General features: G+C 53.2%; 1 protein-coding gene across 1 annotated transcript; it reads left to right on the forward strand.

The window, feature by feature from the left end:
* Positions 1 to 1929: 1929 nt before the first annotated feature.
* On the forward strand, positions 1930 to 20161 carry LOC120319711 (RING finger protein 145-like). The gene is made up of 10 exons (XM_039368824.1): positions 1930 to 2153; positions 3841 to 3949; positions 4135 to 4226; positions 6305 to 6540; positions 7673 to 7863; positions 9502 to 9642; positions 11713 to 11895; positions 12876 to 13023; positions 16166 to 16522; positions 18367 to 20161. Exons 1-10 carry the CDS (start codon positions 1985 to 1987, stop codon positions 18862 to 18864), a joined length of 2124 nt encoding a protein of 707 aa, XP_039224758.1. The 5' UTR covers positions 1930 to 1984; the 3' UTR covers positions 18865 to 20161.
* Positions 20162 to 20838: the final 677 nt, after the last annotated feature.

A 20838-nucleotide genomic window follows, 5' to 3' on the forward strand; every position in this document is an offset into this window, starting at 1 on the left:
CATTTCAATCCATCAAATTAGAGCTGGAAGGTCTTCTAATAATCTAACCGCTGCTCAAGCAGGAGACCCGCCACCGGTTCAGACAAGTGGCTGTCCAGTCTCTTCTTAAAAACCTCCAGTGATGGAGCACCCAAAACCTCTGGTGGCGAGCAGTTCCACTGGTTCATTGTCTTCACTCTTAGGAAATTGCTCCTGAATTCCAGGTTGCTTCTCTCCTTGATGAGTTTCCATCTGTTGCTTCTTCTCCTGCCTTCAGTGGCCCCAAATCTATCTCTCTGCCCCAAGCAAGAGCTAGCCCCATACAAATGCAGATGTAAAACCATCAGAAAGTTGGAGCCAGAGCAATCAAGAAGACAAAAGAGAAGATCTGCATACCCCACCCAAACTCTAGGAGTCATTAGCTCCATCACCTGGGAAGCAGGATATGATAATAGGATTAAACCACAGATATCAAGGCCTAGAGAAACACTCAGAAACAGCCTCAAGGTTCATGCCACAGGAACAGGAAACTATTCCAAACAAGGCTAGAGGGGGTAGAAAAACCTACTGCGCATATGCTCAACCTCTCTTTCCTCTCCTCTACTCTTTCTTGCAAGGACCATCTTGCTGCTTCTTCAATAAACTGTAACCTTCTTCCCAAAGCAGTCGCCATGTTGCTTATTTATCCCCGGCTTGGATGAACCAGGATGAAGACTTCTGACAAGGGGCTTTGGAGAATGTTGACTCCCTCCTCTTTTTTGTGATAGCCCCTCAAATACTGGAAGGCTGCAGTCAGAAACTCCTGTTAAAACCTCACATCGAGCCAGAGTTCATGGGACCCAAACAATACTAGACCACAAATCAACCGATAGCTTAGCGCAGGGGTAGGCAACCTTGGCTCTTTTATGACTGGTGAACTTCAACTCCCAGAATTCCTGAGCCAGCCATGCTGAGGAGAAAGGGAGGGTTTCCAAGCTGAGCCATGGTGGCTCAGGAATTCTGGGAGTTGAAGTCCATGAGTGATAAAGCGGCCTAGGCCTAGGCCAGGGGTAGGCCACCTTGGCTCTTTTATGACTGGTGGACTTCAACTCCCAGAATTCCTGAGCCAGCCATGCTGAGGGGAAAGGGAGAGGTTTCCAAGCTGAGCCATGCTGGCTCAGGAATTCTGGGAGTTGAAGTCCACGAGTCATAAAGCAGCCTAGGCCTAGGCCAGAGATAGGCAACCTTGGCTCTTTTATGACTTGTGGACTTCAACTCCCAGAATTCCTGAGCCAGCCATGCTGAGGGGAAGGGAGAGGTTTCCAAGCTGAGCCATGCTGGCTCAGGAATTCTGGGAGTTGAAGTCCACCAGTCATAAAAGAGCCAAGGTTGCCTATCTCTGGCCTAGGCCTAGGCCACTTTATGACTCGTGGACTTCAACTCCCAGAGTTCCTGAGCCAGCCTGGCTCAGCTTGGAAACCTCTCCCTTTCCCCTCACCATGGCTGACTCAAGGATTCTGGGAGTTGAAGTCCACGAGTCATAAAAGAGCCAAGGATGCCTACCCCTGCCAGATTCTTCATTGCGTGGCCCTGATTTCATTTATAAAGGTTGCAACTCCCTGATTATCTCTGGATATGTCTGCGTTGTCTATCTCGGCGCTTTTCATCGGATCCTGAGGCTGGAAGGCACCTCCAGAGGCCCGCTAGTCCAACCCAGCTGGCGGTCAACGGCCGTTTCCTCCCATGCCCTCCAGAGGGCGCCCAAGGAGGAGAAGGCAGAGGAGGAGTCCCGGAAGGAGCGACCCTTCTCCCGCGCCCTCACTAAACATGGCGGCGCGCGGAAATTGCGCCACCGCGCCGCCACGTGGCGCCTGAGGGAGCGGGAAGGAAAAAACAAAAAAAAAAAAACCACCCGGGCGTGCCCTGATCCAAGATGGCCGCCGCGCCTTCCGGCGAAGCGCGGGACGCGGCCGGGGGGCGGAGCGCGGCGGGGGAGGGGGCGGCCGGGGGTTTCAGACCCCGCGCCATGCCCGGCTGGCTGGAGCGGCTGGCCGAGGTGGTGCTGCGGCTGCCGCCCGTCGTCCTGCTGGACCTGCTCTACCGGTGGGACGTGCAGGCCTTCGCCGACGCGGGGCGCCCCCTGGCGGGGCGGCTTCAGCTGCCGAGCGGCCGCCTGTGGAGCCTTTACTACGCCGGTGAGGGCGCGGAAAGGGCACCACCCGGAGAGCCCGCGGGACGCACTTTCTCCCGCAGGCGGTGCCGGGGGGAGGGGAGAGGGACTCCACCTCCCATGGGGCGCAGGAGGGGCCCGGGAGAGCTGCAGGGGGGACTCCAGGCGGGAATGGAGGGGGAGGGGGGACTAGGGGACACAGCTGGACCGGGGGAAGGATGGGCTGCCCCCCCAACACGCACAACTACACACACACACACACACACACACACACACCCCTCTACCTGGGAAATGGGGCACGGGTCACACACATAAACACACAGACAGATACACAGACACACACATTCTCTACCTGGGAAATGGGGGTCACAGACACATACATACCTCTATCTGGGAAATGGGGTGAGGGTCACACAAAGATACACACACACACACACACACACACACACACACTCCCTGCGAAATGGGATGGGGGTCACATACAGATACACTACCTGGGAAATGGGGGCGGGAGTCACACAAAGATACATAGACACACACATTCTCTACCTGGGAAATGGGGCTGGGGTCTCTCACACACCCACACACAGCCCTTTACCTGGGAAATGGGGTGAGGGTCTCTCTCTCTCTCTCACACACACACACACACACACACCTCTACCTGGAAAATGGGGTGGGGGTCTCTCTCTCACACACAGACACACAGCTACACAGACACACACACCTCTACCTGGAAAATGGGGTGGGGGTCTCTCATTCTCACACAGACACACAGCTACACAGACACACACACCTTTACCTGAAAAATGGGGTGGGGGTCTCTCACACACCCACAAACACAGCCCTTTACCTGGGAAATGGGGTGGGGGTCTCTCTCTCTCTCTCTCTCTCTCACACACACACACACACACACACACACATCTACCTGGAAAATGGGTGGGGGGTCTCTCTCTCTCACTCACACCCACAAACACAGACACCCCTCTACCTGGGAAATGGGACAGGGGTCTCTCTATATCACACACACACAACACACACACCTCTACCTGGGAAATGAGGCGGGGGGGTCCGGGCTGGGGGTGAGTGGCAGGAACAGCCGCTGGTACCCCAGGGGGTCCAAGGGAAAGAAGGGGGGCGTGTCGCTCACATTTGTGCCCCCAACATTGCTATATAGGTAGCCCTCGATTTAACAACAGCTTGCTTAGTGACCGTTCGGAGTCACCACAGAGTTACGACCATTTATCTCACTTAACTGCCATTGTAGCACCTTCCCCCGTGGTCACGTGATTTACATTCGGAGGCTTGGCAACTGATTCGCATTTGTGACGGTCGCAGTCTGCCCCGGGGGGGGTCATGTGATCATCCCCTTTTGCGACCTGACGAGCAAAGTCAAGGGGGGGGGAAGGGAAGCCCGATTCGCTTAACGACCGCGTGACTGGCTTAACCACTGCAGCGACTCACTTAACGCAAAACGGGGCAAAGCTCGCTCAACGCCTGTCTCGCTTAGCAACAGAAAGGTCGGGCTCGGTTGTGTTCGTGTGGCGGACCCCGCCTCCCCATATTTATTCCTGAAACGTACACCCCCCCCCCCGCCCATCTCGCTGCGGAAGAGACGGTTTGCTTTGTGACGAGATAAAAGCGAGAATTAAAATAAAACGTTCGAAATGCAACTTTCTCTCCCCCCCCCGTTTCCCCGCCCCCTTTTTCCTTAGGCCACCTGCTGTGCCTGGTGGTGGTGCTACTCCCCCTCTGCTCCCTGGTGCAGCTCTACCTCCGCCTGGTGGCGCTACTACTGCTCTACCTGGCCCACCAGGCCGCCTGGTAAGTGGGCCGCTCCGCCGCCCCCCCCCCGCCCCACCTCTGGGAGGAAAGCCCGCGGGAGGAGGAGTGGGGAGATCCCCCTCTGGCCGGGCGCCAGGCACGTGGCTCACCTTAGCCCAGCCTACCTCGCAGGGCTGTTTTTGATTGATGCATTGAACTTCTTAATGACATGCGCCGGCTTCCAGGGACTACCTGGACCATGAGGTGGAGCGGGGATTCCAGGGCGCCATCTACGAGGACCCGGTGGCCCTTGGGCACTTTGCCACTGCGCTGACTGGTGAGGAATGGGGGCGGGAGGGGGCTTGCTGATTGGGGAGGGGTCTCCTGATGGCCTTCCTTGGCTCCCTGTTGTTGGGAACTGCTGAGGGCTCAGGGGTTGCTCAGGCAGAATCTGGGGGGGAAAGAGCGGAGGGGGGGGGGAAGGAAGGAGACAAGGAAGGAAGGAAGGAAGGAAGGAAGGAAGGAAGGAAGGAAGGAAGGAAGGAAAGAGAAAGGAGGGAGGGGGGAAAAAGGAAAGAGAAAGGAAGGAAATGGAGGGACAGAAAGAGAGGGAGGGAGGAAGAAAGGAAGGAAGGAGACGGAGGGAGGGAGGGACGAAAAGGAAGGAAGGAAGGAAGGAAGGAAAGAGACGGAGGGAGGAAGAAAGGAAAGAGGAAGGAAATGGAGGGACAGAAAGGGAGGAAGGAAGGAAAGAGACGGAGGAAGGAAGGAGATGGAGGGAGGGAGGAAGGGGGGGAGGAGAGAAAAGGGAGGGAGGAAGAAAGGAAGGAAGGAGACGGAGGGAGGGAGGGACGAAAAGGAAGGAAGGAAGGAAGGAAGGAAGGAAAGAGACGGAGGGAGGAAGAAAGGAAAGAGGAAGGAAATGGAGGGACAGAAAGGGAGGAAGGAAGGAAAGAGACGGAGGAAGGAAGGAGATGGAGGGAGGGAGGAAGGGGGGGAGGAGAGAAAAGGGAGGGAGGAAGAAAGGAAGGAAGGAGACGGAGGGAGGGAGGGACGAAAAGGAAGGAAGGAAGGAAGGAAGGAAGGAAAGAGACGGAGGGAGGAAGAAAGGAAAGAGGAAGGAAATGGAGGGACAGAAAGGGAGGAAGGAAGGAAAGAGACGGAGGAAGGAAGGAGATGGAGGGAGGGAGGAAGGGGGGGAGGAGAGAAAAGGGAGGGAGGAAGAAAGGAAAGAAAGCTAGGAAGGAGACAGAGAAAGAGGGACGAAAATGAGGGAAGGAAGGAAGGAAGGAGACGGAGGGAAGGAAGGAGACGGAGGGAGGAAGGGACAAAAAGGGAAGGAAGGAAGGAGATGGAGGGAGGAAGAGATGAAAAGGAAGGAAGGAAGGAAGGAAGGAAGGAAGGAGATGGAGGAAGGAAGGGATAAAAGGGAAGGAAGGAAGGAAGGAAGATGGAGGGAAGGAAGGAGATGGAGGGAGGAAGAGATGAAAAGGAAGGAAGGAAGGAAGGAAGGAGATGGAGGAAGGAAGGGACAAAAAGGGAAGGAAGGAAGGAAGGAAGATGGAGGGAAGGAAGGAGATGGAGGGAGGAAGAGATGAAAAGGAAGGAAGGAAGGAAGGAAGGAGATGGAGGAAGGAAGGGATAAAAGGGAAGGAAGGAAGGAAGGAAGATGGAGGGAAGGAAGGAGATGGAGGGAGGGAAGGAGGGAGGGAGGGAGGAGGGACAGAAAAGGGAGGGAGGAAGAAAGGAAAGAAAGAAAGGTAGGAAGGAGACAGGGAGGGAGGGAGGGACAAAGACAAGGGAAGGAGGGAAGGAAGGAGATGGAGGGAGGGAGGAAGAAGGGAAAGAGGAAGGAAGGAAACGGTGAGGGACGAAAAAGAAGAGAGGGAGGGAGGATATACAAGGATGGAATGGCTAGAGGACTAAGGGAAGGAAGGAAGGAAGGAAGGAAGGAAGGAAGGAAGGAAGCAGAGAAAGGGGAGAGGAGGGAAGAAGGGGGGGAAGCAGAGAAAGGAAAAGTTGGCTCCTGGCAACCGCCTGGCCTGCAGTTCCCTCGCCAAGCTCCTTCCGCAGCTGCTCCTATTTGCCATTGCATCCTCCTTGGAGCTGACAGAGAATGGCTGGCCCAGGCTCACCCAGCAGGCTCCGTGTCCTAAGACTCGAAGCCCCCCCCCCAGTTTCCTGCCCGGAGCCTCAACCGCCATGCCGGCCGGCCCCACCTCCCCACCCGGGAGCAGCCTGGGTCAGCCTGGATGACCTCGGAGGACCCTCCAGCTGCTGGGAGGGGCAGCAGGAGGAAAAGGTAGCCCAGGAGGAAACGGGGGGGGCTCCCCTCCCCCCCCCCCCGTGGCCCAGCGTGGACGGGGAATGGGTGGACCAGACGCCTCCTCTCTCCCTCTGCGTCCTCCTTCGCAGGGCAGGTCGCGGTCGTCGCCCTCTGCGCTCGGCTGCTGAAGACCCGGCAGGTGGGGCTGCTCTGCGCTCCCCTCCTCCCGCTGGCCGCCCGGCTCTGCTGCCTCCCTCCCCAGACCCTGCCCACCGTCAGCCGCTGTGGGGCAGCCGTGGCGGCCCTGGAGCTCCTCTACGGGGCAGCCGACGACCTCCGGGGGCTTCTCCGCAGAGCTGCGGCCGGATGCCGGGAGTTCCTCCAGGTAAGTTGGGGGGGAGAGGGATGCCTGCAAGCAGGGGACCCCCTTCGGCCTGCCCTTCCCTAGCAGGCCCATCTCCTCCTCCTCCTCCTCCTCCTCCTCCTCTGCACTCTGCAATCCCCACTCCCTTATGGAACTGGTGAGGTTTCCCAGTTGGGTCATGAAACGTCTTCAAGAAAACCACCAAGCTCAGAGAGCATCAAAAACCCCACAGTCCTTCTCTTCCTCCTCCTCCTCCTCTTTCTCCTCCTCTTCCTCTTCTCCTCCTCCTCCTCCTCTTCCTCCTCCTCCTCCTCCTCTTCCTCCTCCTCCTCCTCTCCTGCACTCTGCAATCCCCACTCCCTTATGGAATTGATGATGTTTCCTAGTTGGGTCATGAAACGTCTTCAAGAAAACCACCAAGCTCAGAGAGCACCAAAGACCCCACAATCCTCTTCCTCCTCCTCTTCCTCTTCCTCCTCCTCCTCTCCCTTGTAGCACTGATGACGTTCCCTAGTTGGGTCATGAAATGTCTGCAAGGAAACAACCAAGCTCAGAGAGCACCAAGTACCCCATAGTCTTCCTCCTCCTCCTCCTCCTCTTCTTCTTCTTCTTCCCCCTCCTCCTCCTCCTCTCCTGCACTCTGCAACCCCCACTCCCTGATGGAACTGGTGATGTTTCCTAGTTGGGTCATGAAACGTTTTCAAGAAAACTGCCAAGAAGGAAAAGAAAAAGTGAGGGAGGATGGAATGAAGGAAGGAAAAAAAGGGAGAGGAAGGAAGGAGAAAGAAAGAAAGAAAGAAAGAAAGAAAGAAAGAAAGAAAGAAAGAAAGAAAGAAAGAAAGAAAGAAAGAAAGAAAAAGAAAGGGATAGTTGTAAAGTTTAAACACCTCCCCCCAACTCTTTGTCTCAATGTTTCCCCCCAACCAAAGGCTGGTCAAGGGGGCAGGAAAGATCACGCTTCTCCCATGGGGCTGAACCTCATCACCTCCCCCAGAGAGCAGCCTGGCTTCTCAACTGCCCGCCTCGCGGGGTCGTCGTGCTGGCTGAGCTTTGCCCGGCCTGCTCGCCTCCTCCACCCCCTCAGCCAGCTGCCATCGGATGCTGGCGGGTGTCAGTCAAGCCCGTCCTGAGCTGGGGGTGCCTTCCTTTCCAGGATCCGGGACCGTTTCGGCTGGTGACGCTGGCCGTGTCTCTGTGGCGGCGGCTGGCTGTGCCGCTGGTCTTCTCCGCCTTTTGGCTCGTCCTGTTCACACTGCAGATCTTCACCTTGGCCGCCTCCTTCTCTTCCTCTTCCTCCGGCCACTTTTTATCCCAGCAGGGGTGGATCTTCGTCTTCCTTAGCAGGTAGGAGCTGCACTTCTCTCTCTCTCTCTCTCTCTTTCTCTCTCTCTCTCTCTCTCTCTCTCTCTCTCTCTCTCTCTCTCTCTCTCTGTGTGTGTGTGTGTGTGTGTGTGTGTGTGTGTGTGTAATCCTCGGATTTGGTGTCTCCACCCCAAAGCATCTTGTAAATCCCCGTCATTTCTCCTGCCCTCCAAAGCTTGTGAGAAGCATTGGAGACCCCTCCTCACTTCGGCCCCTTCGGTTTGGGCAAGGGGAGCCAAACTTAGCAAATGGACAATGCTAAGTGAAGAAAAAAAGAATAACAGAGTCGGAAGGGACCTCAGAGATCTTCTAGCCCAACCCCCTGCTCAGGCAGGTGACCCTACGCCAGGGGTAGGCAACCTTGGCTCTTTTATGACTGGTGGACTTCAACTCCCAGCATTCCTGAGCCAGCCTGGCTCAGCTTGGAAACTCTCCCTTTCCCCTCAGCATGGCTGGCCCAGGAATTCTGGGAGTTGAAGTCCACCAGTCATAAAAGATCCAAGCTTGCCTACCCCTGGTCCAAAGGAACACAGGTGGTCCTCACCTTACAACCACAATGAAGCCCAAAAGGTCCGTTGCTAAGTCGACTTGTTTAATGAGTTGCGCCCCAATTTACAACTTTGTTTTGCTATCGTTCCTGAGTCACGGCAGTCGTTAAGTGAAATTGGCTTCCCCCAATTGACTTTGCTTGTCAGGTCGTAAAAAGGGGATCACGTCTCTGATTCTCTCTCTCTCTCTCTCTCTCACTCTCTCTCTCTCTCACACACACACACACACACACAAACACCGGGGACGCTGCGACCGTTATAAATAGGAGCCGGTTGCCCAGGGTCCGAATTTTGATCGTGTGACCTTTGGCGATGCTGCGACGGTCGTTAAGTGTGAAAAATGGTCATAAGTCCCTTTTTTCAGCGCCGTTGTAACTTTGGTCACTAAATGAACGGTTATAAGTTGAGAACCACCTGTATCTTTCTGGCTCATTCTGGGTTAGGAAAATACATAACTTTTTTTTAAAGGGAGGAGGAGAAAAGGGGAGAAGGTACAGGGAATCTATTTGGGGGGTCAGATGGAAACTGACAGTGTCTTTTTTGGCCCATCTGGGGGTTCAAGGCCAAGACAAGGGAGCATTTCCTCATGGAATTGACTTAATGGAGCTGGTGGAACTCATTGCCTCAAGATGAGCACTTCTGGCTTCCAAGCCAATGATTCTGGTCCATAATTCCCAGCCAGGATGCCAAAGGGGTCTTTTGGGTATCTGTGGTCAGGCTGGTCCCAAGGGTGCTTTTTTCCAAAAGGCAGCTGGGCTCTTGACCCATCCTAGCGTCCAGAGGACTGCGAGGAATATCGGTCCTTCCGGTCCCCACCAGTCGGTCAGAACCGAAGAAGCTTCTTGGATGAGAAGCGAAACGTCTTCAAAGAAAAACAAGGAAAAACAAGGCTGCCTTTGGGGAAAAAAATACCTTCTCTTGTAAAGACGGGTCTTGCTTTGACCCCCCCCCCCCCGCTCCAAGGCCAGGAGTTGGGCGGGGCTCGGTGGGGGCCCTGGGGAGGGGGGGGGCTGCTGTCCAAAAACGGAGGCAGCCCTGGGAGTCCATCTTGTCTTGTCTTCTGCCTTCCCAGCGTGGCCAAGTGCTGCAGCACCCCCTACTCGCTCCTCGGACTCACCTTCGCCGTCTCCTACCTGGCCCTGGGGCTGCTCCAGCTGGGCAAGCTGTACTTAACCGGCTTTGGTGCCTTCCAGGAGGGCAGCGTCATGCACAGGTGAGAGCCTCTCCCTCCATCCCTCCCTCCCTCTTTCTCTCCTCTCTCTCCTTCCCCCACGCTCCTTCTCTAGTCCCCCTCTCCTCTCTTTCTCTCTCCCTCCCTCTCTCCCACCTCCATCTCTCTCTCTCTGTATCTCTCTCCCCTTATCTCTTCCTCTCTCCCTCTTTCTCTCCTCTCTGTCTCCCCCTCTTTATCCTCTCTATCCCCGCTCCCTCTTTCTCTCCTCTCTCCTTCTCCCACTCTCCTTCTCTAGTCCCCCTCCTCTCTTTCTCCTTTCCTCCCTCTCCCCCACCTCCATCTTTCTGTTTCTTTCTCTCCCCTTATCTCTTCCTCTCTCCCTCTTTCTCTCCTCTCTGTCTCCCCCTCTCTCTCCTCTCTATCCCCACTCCCTCTTTCTCTCCTCTCTTCTTCTCCTACTCTCCTTCTCTAGTCCCCCTCCTCTCTTTCTCCTTTCCTCCCTCTCTCCCCATCCTCTCTGTATCTCTCTCTCCCTTTCTCACCTCTCTCTGTCTCTCTCCCCCTTTCTCCCTCCCTCCTCTCTCTCTCTCTCCCTCTCCTTCTCCCTCTTCTCCTTCCCTTTGTCTCTCTTCCCCTCTCTCTCCCTCCCTCTCTCCATCTCTCTCTGTGTATCTCTCTCCCCCCTTATCCCTCTCTCCCTCTCCCTCTTTCTGCCTCCTTCCTCCCTTTCCTCCCTCATTCTCTCCCCTTCTCTCCCTCTCTCTTCTCCTTCTCCCTCCTTGCTTACTCTCCCTCCCTTTCTCTTCCCTCCATCTCTTCCTCTCCCTCTCCCTCTCCCCATCTCTCTGTATCTTTCCCCTTATCTCTTCCTCTCTCCCTTTCCCCCTTTCTCTCCCCCTCCCTCTCCCTCTTTCTGTCTCCTTTTCTCCCTCCCTCCCTCTTCTCCCTCTCCCTCGCTCTCTCCCCCTCCCTCCCTCTCTTCTCCTCCCTCACTCTCTCCCTCCCTCCCTCTCTCCATTCTCTTCTTCTCTCCCTCTCCTTCTTTCTCTCTCTCTGTCTTCCTCTCTCTGGAAGAGCACCCACTGATCTTTCAGTGTAGCCCTATAAACAGGTGGCAGCCCCCAGGGGCTGGTGGGGGGGGCTACAGGGTCCCCCCACATCCTCCTGCTGACTCGCCAGCACATTCCCCCTGGTTGGCAGGAACTGCCGTCCTTCCGGAATTATTGGGGCAGGAGGGGGCAGAACTCTGGCAAAACTGTCCCCCCCCCGATCATCCATGGGGTGGGAGAAGGACCGTCCAGTGTCTCCCCATTCCTGGGATATCCTCTCTCCATCCCCCAGATCACCCCCTTTTCTTCCAGGTTTTGACCCGCAGCTAAGCCAATTCTTCGAGCCCTCGGTCAAAACACGCCAGGTAGTCCTCCACTTACGACCACAGTTGAGCCCCCAAATGCCCCTGGCTAAGCAGTGTCCCATTTTACGACCTTTTTTTGCCGCAGCTGTTAAGCAAATCGCTGAAGCCGTTAAGCGAATCACGCAGTCATATAAGCGAGTCCGGCTTCCCCCGTCGACTTGGCTTCTCGGAAGCTGGCTGGGAAGGCCACTAAAGGGATCGCACGAACCCCTGAGACACCGCAACCGTCATAAGTACGAGTCCGTTGCCACGCATCTGAATTTGGGCCACACGACCAAGGGGGGGGGAAGACACGCTACAACGGCTGCGAAGTGTGGGAAAATGCTTACCGGTCATTTGTTTTGAAACACCGGTGTAACTTTCAACGGCCGCTAACTGAACCGTCGTAAGTCGAGGACGTCCTGCATCACAAGGGGCAACGGTGTCTCTCCCGGAGGAGGCCATTTTTCAAAAAGGCAACTGGACCTCCTGGGTTTCCCCCCCCCCTTGAAGACATTTCGGGGAGGTTGTGACTGCCAACAGTCACTAAATGAACGGTCGTAAGTGGGGGACGACCTGTATGGCTCGCTCAAGGAACACCTGGAGGCGAAGGTCTCACCAGGTGGACCTAGCAAGCCGCAAAAAACCCGGCTGCGAAGCTGTCTGGCAACTTGACCCACCCTGTCTGTCTCTTTCTGCTCCCCCCAACCCCACAGGGGCGTGACGGAAGGGGTGACGCTGCTGCTGCTGGCCATCCAGACGGGCCTCTTGGGCCTGCAGCTCCTCCAGAGGACCTACCTGCTCACCATCATCCTCTTCATCGTGGCCACCTCCACGTTGCAGTCCATGAGCGACATCGCCGAGCCCTTTCTCTTGGCGCTGGGGGCGTCCCAGAGCAGGTGAGGGGGGGGGGGCTTTTCCTTCCCGGAGAGGGGGGTCATCCATGCCGCTGGGGAGGAGGGGGCGTTATCCACGAGTGGTCCTCAACTTACGACCGTTTGGAATTACATCCCAAAGGCAGTACGACTGTTCTTTTAGTGACCCCGTTCGAAATGACGACGGCACCAGGGGGGGAAAAGGGACTTGGGACCACTTTTTCACCCTTAGCGACCGTTGCGGCATCTCCCGCCCACCTACCCACCCCCGGTCAGGTGTTCAAAATTGGAACGCTTGGCGATTCACACTTACGACGGTCGGTCGCGGTGTCCCGGAATCACATGATTTCCCCCTTTTGTGACGTTCTGACGAGTCAGTGGGGGAAGCGACTGGGTCACGGAAGGTTATAACAGCGGTATCGCTTAGCGACATAATTTTTGGGCTCAGTTGTGGTCGTAAGTTGAGGATTGCTTGTATCTGCTGGGACCCCCGCCCCTTCACTCCTTGAGGGCCATCTAGACCAGTGGCTCTCAACCTTTTTAATGCCGTGACCCCCAACCGGTCGTAAGTCGAGGACTACTCAACCGGTCGTAAGTCGAGGACTACTCCACTGGTGCAGCACTGTTTGCAGAAGGGGACTTTTGGCGGGCTCAGCAGGGCAGAGACAGCCTGGACAGTTCCTATTGGCTTTTGAAAGCCAATAGAATTAGACTCTATTCAAGAGAGTCTATTCTATTGGCTTTCAAAAGCCAACAGAATAAAAGGGAGTAGCACAGCTAAGGAAAAGGGGGGAAAAAATGGCAGACTGCGTTGTTTGGCGACCCCCGTGAAATGGTCGTTCGACCCCAAATGGGGTCCCGACCCACAGGTTGAGAACCACTGATCTAGATCCAGCGTGATCCCTGCTGGGGTGCAGAGTTCACAAGGGACCTGAGTTTGGGGGGGGGTCTCCCCATCCATGAGTCTATCCACGCCCCCCCCCCTTTTTTTTTCCTTCTTGTAGGAATTTCTGGAAACACGTCCGTGGGGTCAGCCTTTGCCTGTTTCTCTTGGGGGCACCCGTCTTCATGGCCTACAAGATCGCCCATTTCTTCCAGCTGGACTTCTGGCTGCTGATCCTCATCTCCAGCTGCCTGTTGACCTCTCTGCAGGTACAGCTCGGCCTTCCCCAGATCGATCCCCACAAAGCCGGAAGGGACCGTGGAGGTCATCTAGCCCAACCCCCCTCCCCCCCTGCTCAAGCAGGGAGACCCTCTGTCCAGTCTCTTCTTAAAAACCTCCAGCGATCACGTTGGGCTCCATTGCGGTCGTAAGTGGAGGACTTGCTTACAGGGCATATTGCACTTCTCCCTTCTCTGATATTCCTCTTATTTTGTGTTGTGCGTTTGTATCGGAATGTTAACAAGAAAAAATAAAATTACACTTAAGAACTGTGGCCGGAGAAGTGATACAAGGGCACTGGTCCTTAAATAGGAGCCAGCCGTGTGCTGCAGCTGCCCAAAAAGCCAACACAGTGCTGGGCTGCATTAACAGAGGGATAGAATCAAGATCACGTGAAGTCTTAATACCACTTTACAAGGCCTTGGTAAGGCCACACTTGGAATACGGCATCCAGTTTTGGTCACCACGATGTAAAAAAGATGCTGAGACTCTAGAAAGAGTGCAGAGAAGAGCAACAAAGATGATTAGGGGACTGGAGGCTAAAACATATAAGGAACGATTGCTGGAATTGGGGATGTCTAGTTTAATGAAGAGAAGGACGAGGGGGGGCAGGATAGCAGCCTTCCAGTATCTCAGGGGCTGCCCCAAAGAAGAGGGAGTCAAGCTATTCTCCAAAGCCCCTGAAGGCAGGACAAGAAGCAACGGATGGAAACCAATCAAGGAGAGAAGCAACCTGGAACTAAGGAGAAACTTCCTGACAGTGAAGACAATTCACCAGTGGAACAACCTGCCTCCAGAAGTGGTGAATGCTCCAACACTGGAAGTTTTTAAGAAGAGACTGGACAGCCATTTGTCTGAAATGGTAAAGGGTTTCCGCCTGAGCAGGGGTTGGACTAGATGACCTCCAAGGTCCCTCCCAACTTTTATTATTATTATTATCAATCATCGCACAGTCAGCCAGATGTTCAGACTGGATTTGGCATTTTGTCTACCTATCGAGTCCTTACCCAGGACCTGGGATAGGCAGATGTGGATGGTTGATGGTATTACAGATATCGTCGCAGGATGGAAGCAGTTCCTAATAAGGCTGCCTTTTGCAATTGACTAATAGCGAATTTGTCAATGCCAATGGTGTTCAAGTGGTGCTCCAGTTGTTTTGGGATTGCACCCAAGGAGCCTATGACTATTGGTACTACCCTTGCTTGCTTTTGCCACAGTCTTTCTATTTCTATTTGTAGGTCTTTGTATTTTGTTATCTTCTCCAGTTCTTTCTCTTCTATTCTGCTATCTCCAGGCACTGCCACGTCCACTATCCAGACTTTTTTGTCTTTCTTATCGACAATTGTTAAGTCTGGGGTGTTATGTTGCAGGTGCTTGTCTGTTTGAATTCTGAAGTCCCAGAGCAGTTTAATTTTATCATTTTCTATGACTTTCTCTATTTTATGATCCCACCAGTTTTTGCTTACAGGCAAATGATATTTTTTGCAGATCTTCCAATGCACCATTGTTGCTACTTTGTCATGCCGCTGCTTGTAATCAGTTTGTGCAATCTTCTTGCAACAGCTTACCAAGTGGTCCACTGTTTCTTCAGCTTCTTTGCATAGGCGGCACTTACTGTCTGTTGCTGTCTTCTCAATTTTGACTTTGTATGCATTTGTCCTTAAGGCTTGGTCTTGTGCAGCCAGAATTAGTCCCTCGGTCTCTTTCTTCAATTTTCCTGCTCTTAGCCATTGCCAGGTTTTATTGTTATCTGCTTTCCCAGCTATTTTTTTCATGTATCGGCCATGTAGTGCTTTGTCTTCCCATGCCTCTATTCTGTTCTTCATTTGGTCTTTCTTGAAGGCCAGTTTGGTCTCTCCAGTAGTTAGTAAGCCTTCCTGATATACTAATTTCAGTGCATCTTCATCATTGTTCTTCAGATATTCTTCCAAAGCCATTTTTTCTTCTTCAACCATCTGATGTACTTGTAGCATTCCACGCCCACCTATTTGCCTTGGTAGATAAAGTCTATCAATGTCACTGCGTGGATGAAGGGCATGATTCATTGTCATTATTTTTCTGGTCTGCCTATCCATTGCTTTTAGTTCTGCTTGAGTCCAGTCCACTATTCCAGCTGTGTACCTAATGACTGGGATTGCCCAGGTGTTGATTGCCTTTATGGTATTTCCTCCATTGAGTTTGGATTTTAAGATCTTCTTCACTCTCTTGATGTATTCACCTCTAATCTTTTTCTTGACTTCAGTGTGCTTGATGTTGTCAGCTTGAAGGATACCCAAGTATTTGTAGTACTCTTCCTCATCCAGACTCTTAATGTTATTTTCGTGGGGCATCTTGATTCCTTCAGTTTTCATTATTTTTCCTTGTTTGATAGTAAGTGTGGCACATTTGTCCAAGCCAAACTCCATTACAATATCTTGGCTATATATACGGACAGTGTTGAGCAGCGATTCTATTTCAGATGATGTTTTTCCATACAGCTTCAGATCATCCATATAAAGGAGGTGGGATAGTCTGGCAGATGTTTTTGATGTTTGATAGCCATGTCCTGAGTTATTCAGTATTGTTGACAGAGGAAACAGTGCAATAACAAATAGTAATGGTGATAATGAATCTCCTTGAAATATTCCTCTCTTGATATTAACCTCTCCCAGCCTCTCACCATTGATCTGCAACTGTGTCTTCCATTGTGCCATCGATCTTTGCACAAATTTTCTGATGTTTCTACTGACTCCTGTTATTTCTAGGCACTTTATTATCCAATCATGTGGCAGAGAGTCAAATGCCTTTTTGTAGTCAATCCATGCCACATTCAGGTTGGTAATATTATTATTATTATTATTATTATTATTATTATTATTATTATTATTATTATTATTATTATTATTATTATTATTATTATTATTAACAACCTGCCTCCAGAAGTGGTGAATGCTCCAACACTGGAAGTTTTTAAGAAGAGACTGGACAGCCATTGGTCTGAAATGGTACAGGGTTTCTGTACCTGAGCAGGGGTTGGACTAGATGACCTCCAAGATCCCTTCCAACATTATTATTATCATCATTAATTATTATCAATTATTATTGTTGTTATCATTTTTATCAGTATTATTATGCTCCCTGCCCCCTTCGCAGGTGCTGGGGACCCTCTTCGTCTACGGCCTCTTCATGATGGAGCCCTTGCAGGGGACCTCCTGGGAGAAGATGGAGGAGATCCTGTACGGTGTCCACGCCCTCAGCCGGACGCTGGAGTTCCTGGTGGCCCTGTGCGTGGTGGCCTACGGCACCTGGGGGTCCGTCGCGGGGGAGTGGACCTGGCTGGGGGCCTCGGTCATCCTCATCCATTGCTACTTCAACGTCTGGCTCAGGGCCCGATCCGGCTGGAGGAGCTTCTCGCTCCGCTGGGAGGCGGCCAAGAAAATCAGCTTGCTCTCCAGGGCCACCGCCGGGCAGCTGCGGGACCACAATGACCTCTGCGCCATCTGCTTCCAGGTGAGCGAGCCTCTTCCGCCCCTAACACGTGGGACTGGTTGCTTCATCCACCTCCAGACACACACACACACACACACACACACACACCGGGGACCTATAAACCTGGGGGCAGGATGGGATATGTAGCGTAACGTCTCCGAAGGACAATAGCCTGAGGGAGGGGTGTTTTCAACCCTGGAGAAGGGAGTTTTGATGGATGATCTCCGGGGTCCCACCCAACTCCTGCATTTCCCTAGACTTCCCAGGACTCTCTGGATTCTCCACCCTCCTCCTCCTCCTCGCTCACTCCTCTGCCGAGGATCCGGGGGTCTGTTGAATTTGCATTCGATGGGACGAAGGCAGAGAGAGGCCTCAAGTTACGGCGTTTGTTCAAAATCCAATTGGGAGTGGCCGCTGGCCAATCTGCCGGCAGTCCTCGACTTACGACAGTTCATTGAGTGACCGTTCAGTTACAGCTGGAAAAAAAATGAGTTACGACCGTTTTGCACACTTGCGGCCTCCGTGATCACACGATCTAAATTCAGGTGTTAGTATTTACGACGGTCGCAGCGTCCCGGGGGGGGGGGGTGTCACGTGACCTCCCTCTTGCGACCGTCTGACGAGCGAAGTTGATGGGGGAAGCCGAGTTCACTTAACGGCCGTGAGATTGACTGACCAGCGGCAGCGATTCGCTGAATGGCTGTGGCAAGCAAGGTCGTAAAACGGGGCAAAGCTCAGTGAACAACTGTCTCGCTTAGCGACGGAAATGTCAGGCTCAGTTGCGGTCGTAAGTCGAGGACTACCTGCATCCCTTAAAGCAGAGGCCCTCAACATTTTTGGCCACCAGGGACCGGTTCCGTGGAGAGAGGTTTTTCCACAGACCGGAGGGTGTGTGTTTTTGTGTGCTGCCTGTATCCCACGGATGGGGCTTGGCTTGTTTGTGGGGACTAGTTGCTGGCAGGCTGCGGGCCGGTACTGGTCCCCAGTTTGGGGATTCGGGACCCCTGCCTTAAAATTCAGCATAGGCAAGACCTTTATTCTAGACCAGGGCTGGGCAACCTTGGCTCTTTTATGACTTGGGGACTTCAACTCCCAGAATTCCTGAGCCAGCCACGCTGAGGGGAAAGGGAGAGGTTTCCAAGCTGAACCATGCTGGCTCAGGAATTCTGGGAGTTGAAGTCCACGAGTCACTAAGCAGCCTAAGCCTAGGCTAGAGGTAGGCAACCTTGGCTCTTTTATGACTCGTGGATTCAACTCCCAGAATTCCTGAGCCAGCCTGGCTCAGCTTGGAAACCGCTCCCTTTCCCCTCAGCATGGCTGGCTCAGGAATTCTGGGAATTGAAGTCCACGAGTGATAAAAGAGCCCAGGTTGCCTACCTCTGGCCTAGGCCTAGGCCGCTTTGTGACTCGTGGACTTCCTCCCAGAATTCATGAGCCAGCATGGGGGAACTATGGCACCTTCATGGCTTGGGGACTTCAACTCCCAGGATTCCTGAGCCAGCACGGCTCAGCTTGCAAACCTCTCCCTTTCCCCTCAGCGTGGCTGGCTCAGGAATTCTGGGAGTTGAAGTCCAGCCATATTCCAATTGCCAAGGCCAGGGGTAGGCAACCTGGGCTCTTTTATGACTCGTGGACTTCAACTCCCAGAATTCCTGAGCCAGCCATGCTGAGGAGAAAGGGAGAGGTTTCCAAGCTGAGCCATGCTGGCTCAGGAATTCTGGGAGTTGAAGTCCACCAGTCATAAAAGAGCTAAGGTTGCCTACCCTTGTTCCAGAGGAATTATTTGTAATTCTTGGAAGTCGACGAAATTCATCCCCTCCAAATTCAGGTCTCCTCCTCCCCCCCCCTTCTGCCTTTATTTTCAGGAGATGACCCTGGCCGTCATCATGCCCTGCAGCCACTTTTTCCACGAGGGCTGCCTTCGCAAGTGGTTCTACGTGCAGGACACCTGTCCCCTCTGCCACCAGGCGGTTCAAATCCCGGCTTCCCAGGAAATCCAGCGAGGAGGCGGCGCTGGACCAGAGGGAAGACCCCAGCCGGAGCGTGGAATGTCCGTCGGCCATCAGAAAACAGGAGACTCCAATCACGACGGGTCCACGTCCAGCGACACCGAGCAGCCTGGCCTTTGGCCAGTGGGGTCAGCTGGGGAAGACCCCCAGCTGGGTCACAGTCCACGAGGGGCCCTGCCCAGGCTCAGCCCTCCCCAAGGAAGAGCCCCCACAGCAGAAGAAAGTGACCAGATGCCTCTTCGGGAAAGTCTCCAAAGACTCGGTGAATCGGTAGAGATCTGGCCGTTGGGGCAGCCCCCTCTCCAAAGCGAGCTGAAATTATCCAGCGGGCAAAGAGACACCAGTCCCCCTTGACCCTCGGCTCCGGGGGGCGCCCTCGCCGAGGGGCATCGGCCCACCCCGACGACTGCCAGCCGCTTTGCAGCGATGGGCAGGGCTGCCGAGACTGGGGGCGAGATCCAGGAGAAACCAGGAGCAACTGGACAGCCTGAGTGACCTCCTTCCCCCGTCCGTTCCTGACCCTCGACCTTCACCCGGGGGCGTTTCTCTTGAAAAATCTCCCTTCCTACTTCTGTTACCCAGGTAGTTGCCTTTTTGCCAGTCTCAGGAAAATCAGCCGAAGAAAACCGTATTTTTTTTGTTTTGTTTTGAACCATGCAAAGTTTTGCACGGAAAGCCCGTTGCTTGGTTCACCTTCGTTTTCCCTTGGTTGCATTGGGGAAGCCTGTTGGCTCAATTCTCCAAACCCAGCAGGCTGAGTTCAGCCTGGTAGCTCGGCCCTGCAGCTTTTTGGGGGAGGCATCTTCGCAGTCCGAAGGACAGGCAGGTGATTCGCCCGGTGTCCCAGCAAAAGACCCTCCTGGATCTTCCCGGGGGGGGGGTGACCCGGCCCAGTGAGGTCACAAAGCACAGCACAGGTGTTAATTCCTCTTTGTCATCTTCCGCCCACTGTACGTCGCGATAGTTGTGTTGCAGGAGATCTGTCCCAGGCTGGAGTTTCTTGCTCTCGGGCTAAAGAAAGCAGGGATTCCCAATCTGGGCAACTTTTAAGACGCATGGACTTCAACTTCCTGAATTCTGGGAATTGAAGTCTACGTGTCTTAAAGTTGCCAAAATTGGGACCCCTGAAACAAGAGAACAGGCGTAGACTTCCGGTGTGCAACCAGGAAGAAAAAAACATGCACAACTGGGCAGAGGGCAGATTCCGGGGGGGGGGGGGAAATAATGGGGTCATTAACCCTGGAGTGGGAGGGGACAATATCTCAAATCGCCTCCCCCCTCAAATTCAAGGGGGACCTGCTGGAGAGAACCCTTAAATCCTGCAGGGGCTGCGGTTAAAATTTGGGGTGCCCAAAGTGGGCTTAATCTTACCAAAGCGTTTCGAGATTTAATCACACAGGTGGAGTTTTTTTGGGGGGGGGAAAGGGCAGAAACTGGACTTGTGAAAGGATGGGGAGGGGGTTTTTTGAACTGCTAAAATATCTCAGTTGCCACCCAGTCGATTCTCAGTTGTTTTCCTTGCACCGCAGTGTGCGTTCTGTGTGGTTGTCGAGTCAAGATCTGTTCCTGAAATGTGCCTCCAGGAGTTGTGGGTACTCCGTTCCTGCGGGGTTTTAAGAAGAGATCGGACAGCCATCTGTCTGAAACGGTATAGGGTCTCCTGCTGTTTGAGTAGGGGGTGGGGCTAGATGATCTCCAAGGTCCCTTCCGAGTCTGTTATTCTGTTATTTCCTGACAGTGACAATAATTAGCCAGTGGAACGGCTTCCCTCCAGAAGTTGTGGGTGCTCCATCCCTGGGGGCTTTTTTTTTATTTAAAAGTTTTATAAATTTATTACAATATAAACCCCTCCCACCCCTTCCCCCCTCCCCCACTTCCCAGAGCTGATTACAGGATAAAAAATAAAATAAACAAACATAATCTAACTAACATAAACCAACTATACTATCAGTCAAAACCATAACACACTTTAACTCCTTCTCAAAACAAATATTAACAAATTAAGTCAAAAATAATAAGATAATTAAAACTAATAATAATTATCTAAGATCTACTCAAAAGCAAGATAATACTTTTCAATCTCAGATTTCTTCTGAATGTAGGGGGCTTTTAAGAAGAGATTGGGACAGCCATTGGGGGTTCAGCTAGATGACCTCCAAGGTCCCTTTCAAGTCTGTTATTGCACTCCCAAAAAGGTCACTCAGCTCCAAGGGACTATCCATGCTTACTTCTGGAGAAGCTGCTTTCTTAAACTGGGATATTTTTTTCCGTTTTTTGTTTTTTTTTAACAAGCCAGCCAGTTTTTGGTTTGTCACCACACAGCGGGGT

This window comes from Crotalus tigris, unplaced genomic scaffold (assembly GCF_016545835.1).
Source record: "Crotalus tigris isolate CLP2741 ecotype Arizona unplaced genomic scaffold, ASM1654583v1 scf7180000020941.558017, whole genome shotgun sequence".
In the NCBI taxonomy this organism is placed as follows: Eukaryota; Metazoa; Chordata; class Lepidosauria; order Squamata; family Viperidae; genus Crotalus; species Crotalus tigris.

What these genes read in the sequence shown, in the direction of transcription:
- LOC120319711 (XM_039368824.1), top strand. Translation starts at nt 1,985, where the DNA reads ATGCCCGGCTGGCTGGAGCGGCTGGCCGAGGTGGTGCTGCGGCTGCCG. An exon ending in ATCTTCGTCTTCCTTAGCAG is followed by an intron (nt 7,864 to 9,501) that starts GTAGGAGCTGCA and finishes CTGCCTTCCCAG; the next exon opens with CGTGGCCAAGTGCTGCAGCA. An exon ending in GAGGGCAGCGTCATGCACAG is followed by an intron (nt 9,643 to 11,712) that starts GTGAGAGCCTCT and finishes CCAACCCCACAG; the next exon opens with GGGCGTGACGGAAGGGGTGA.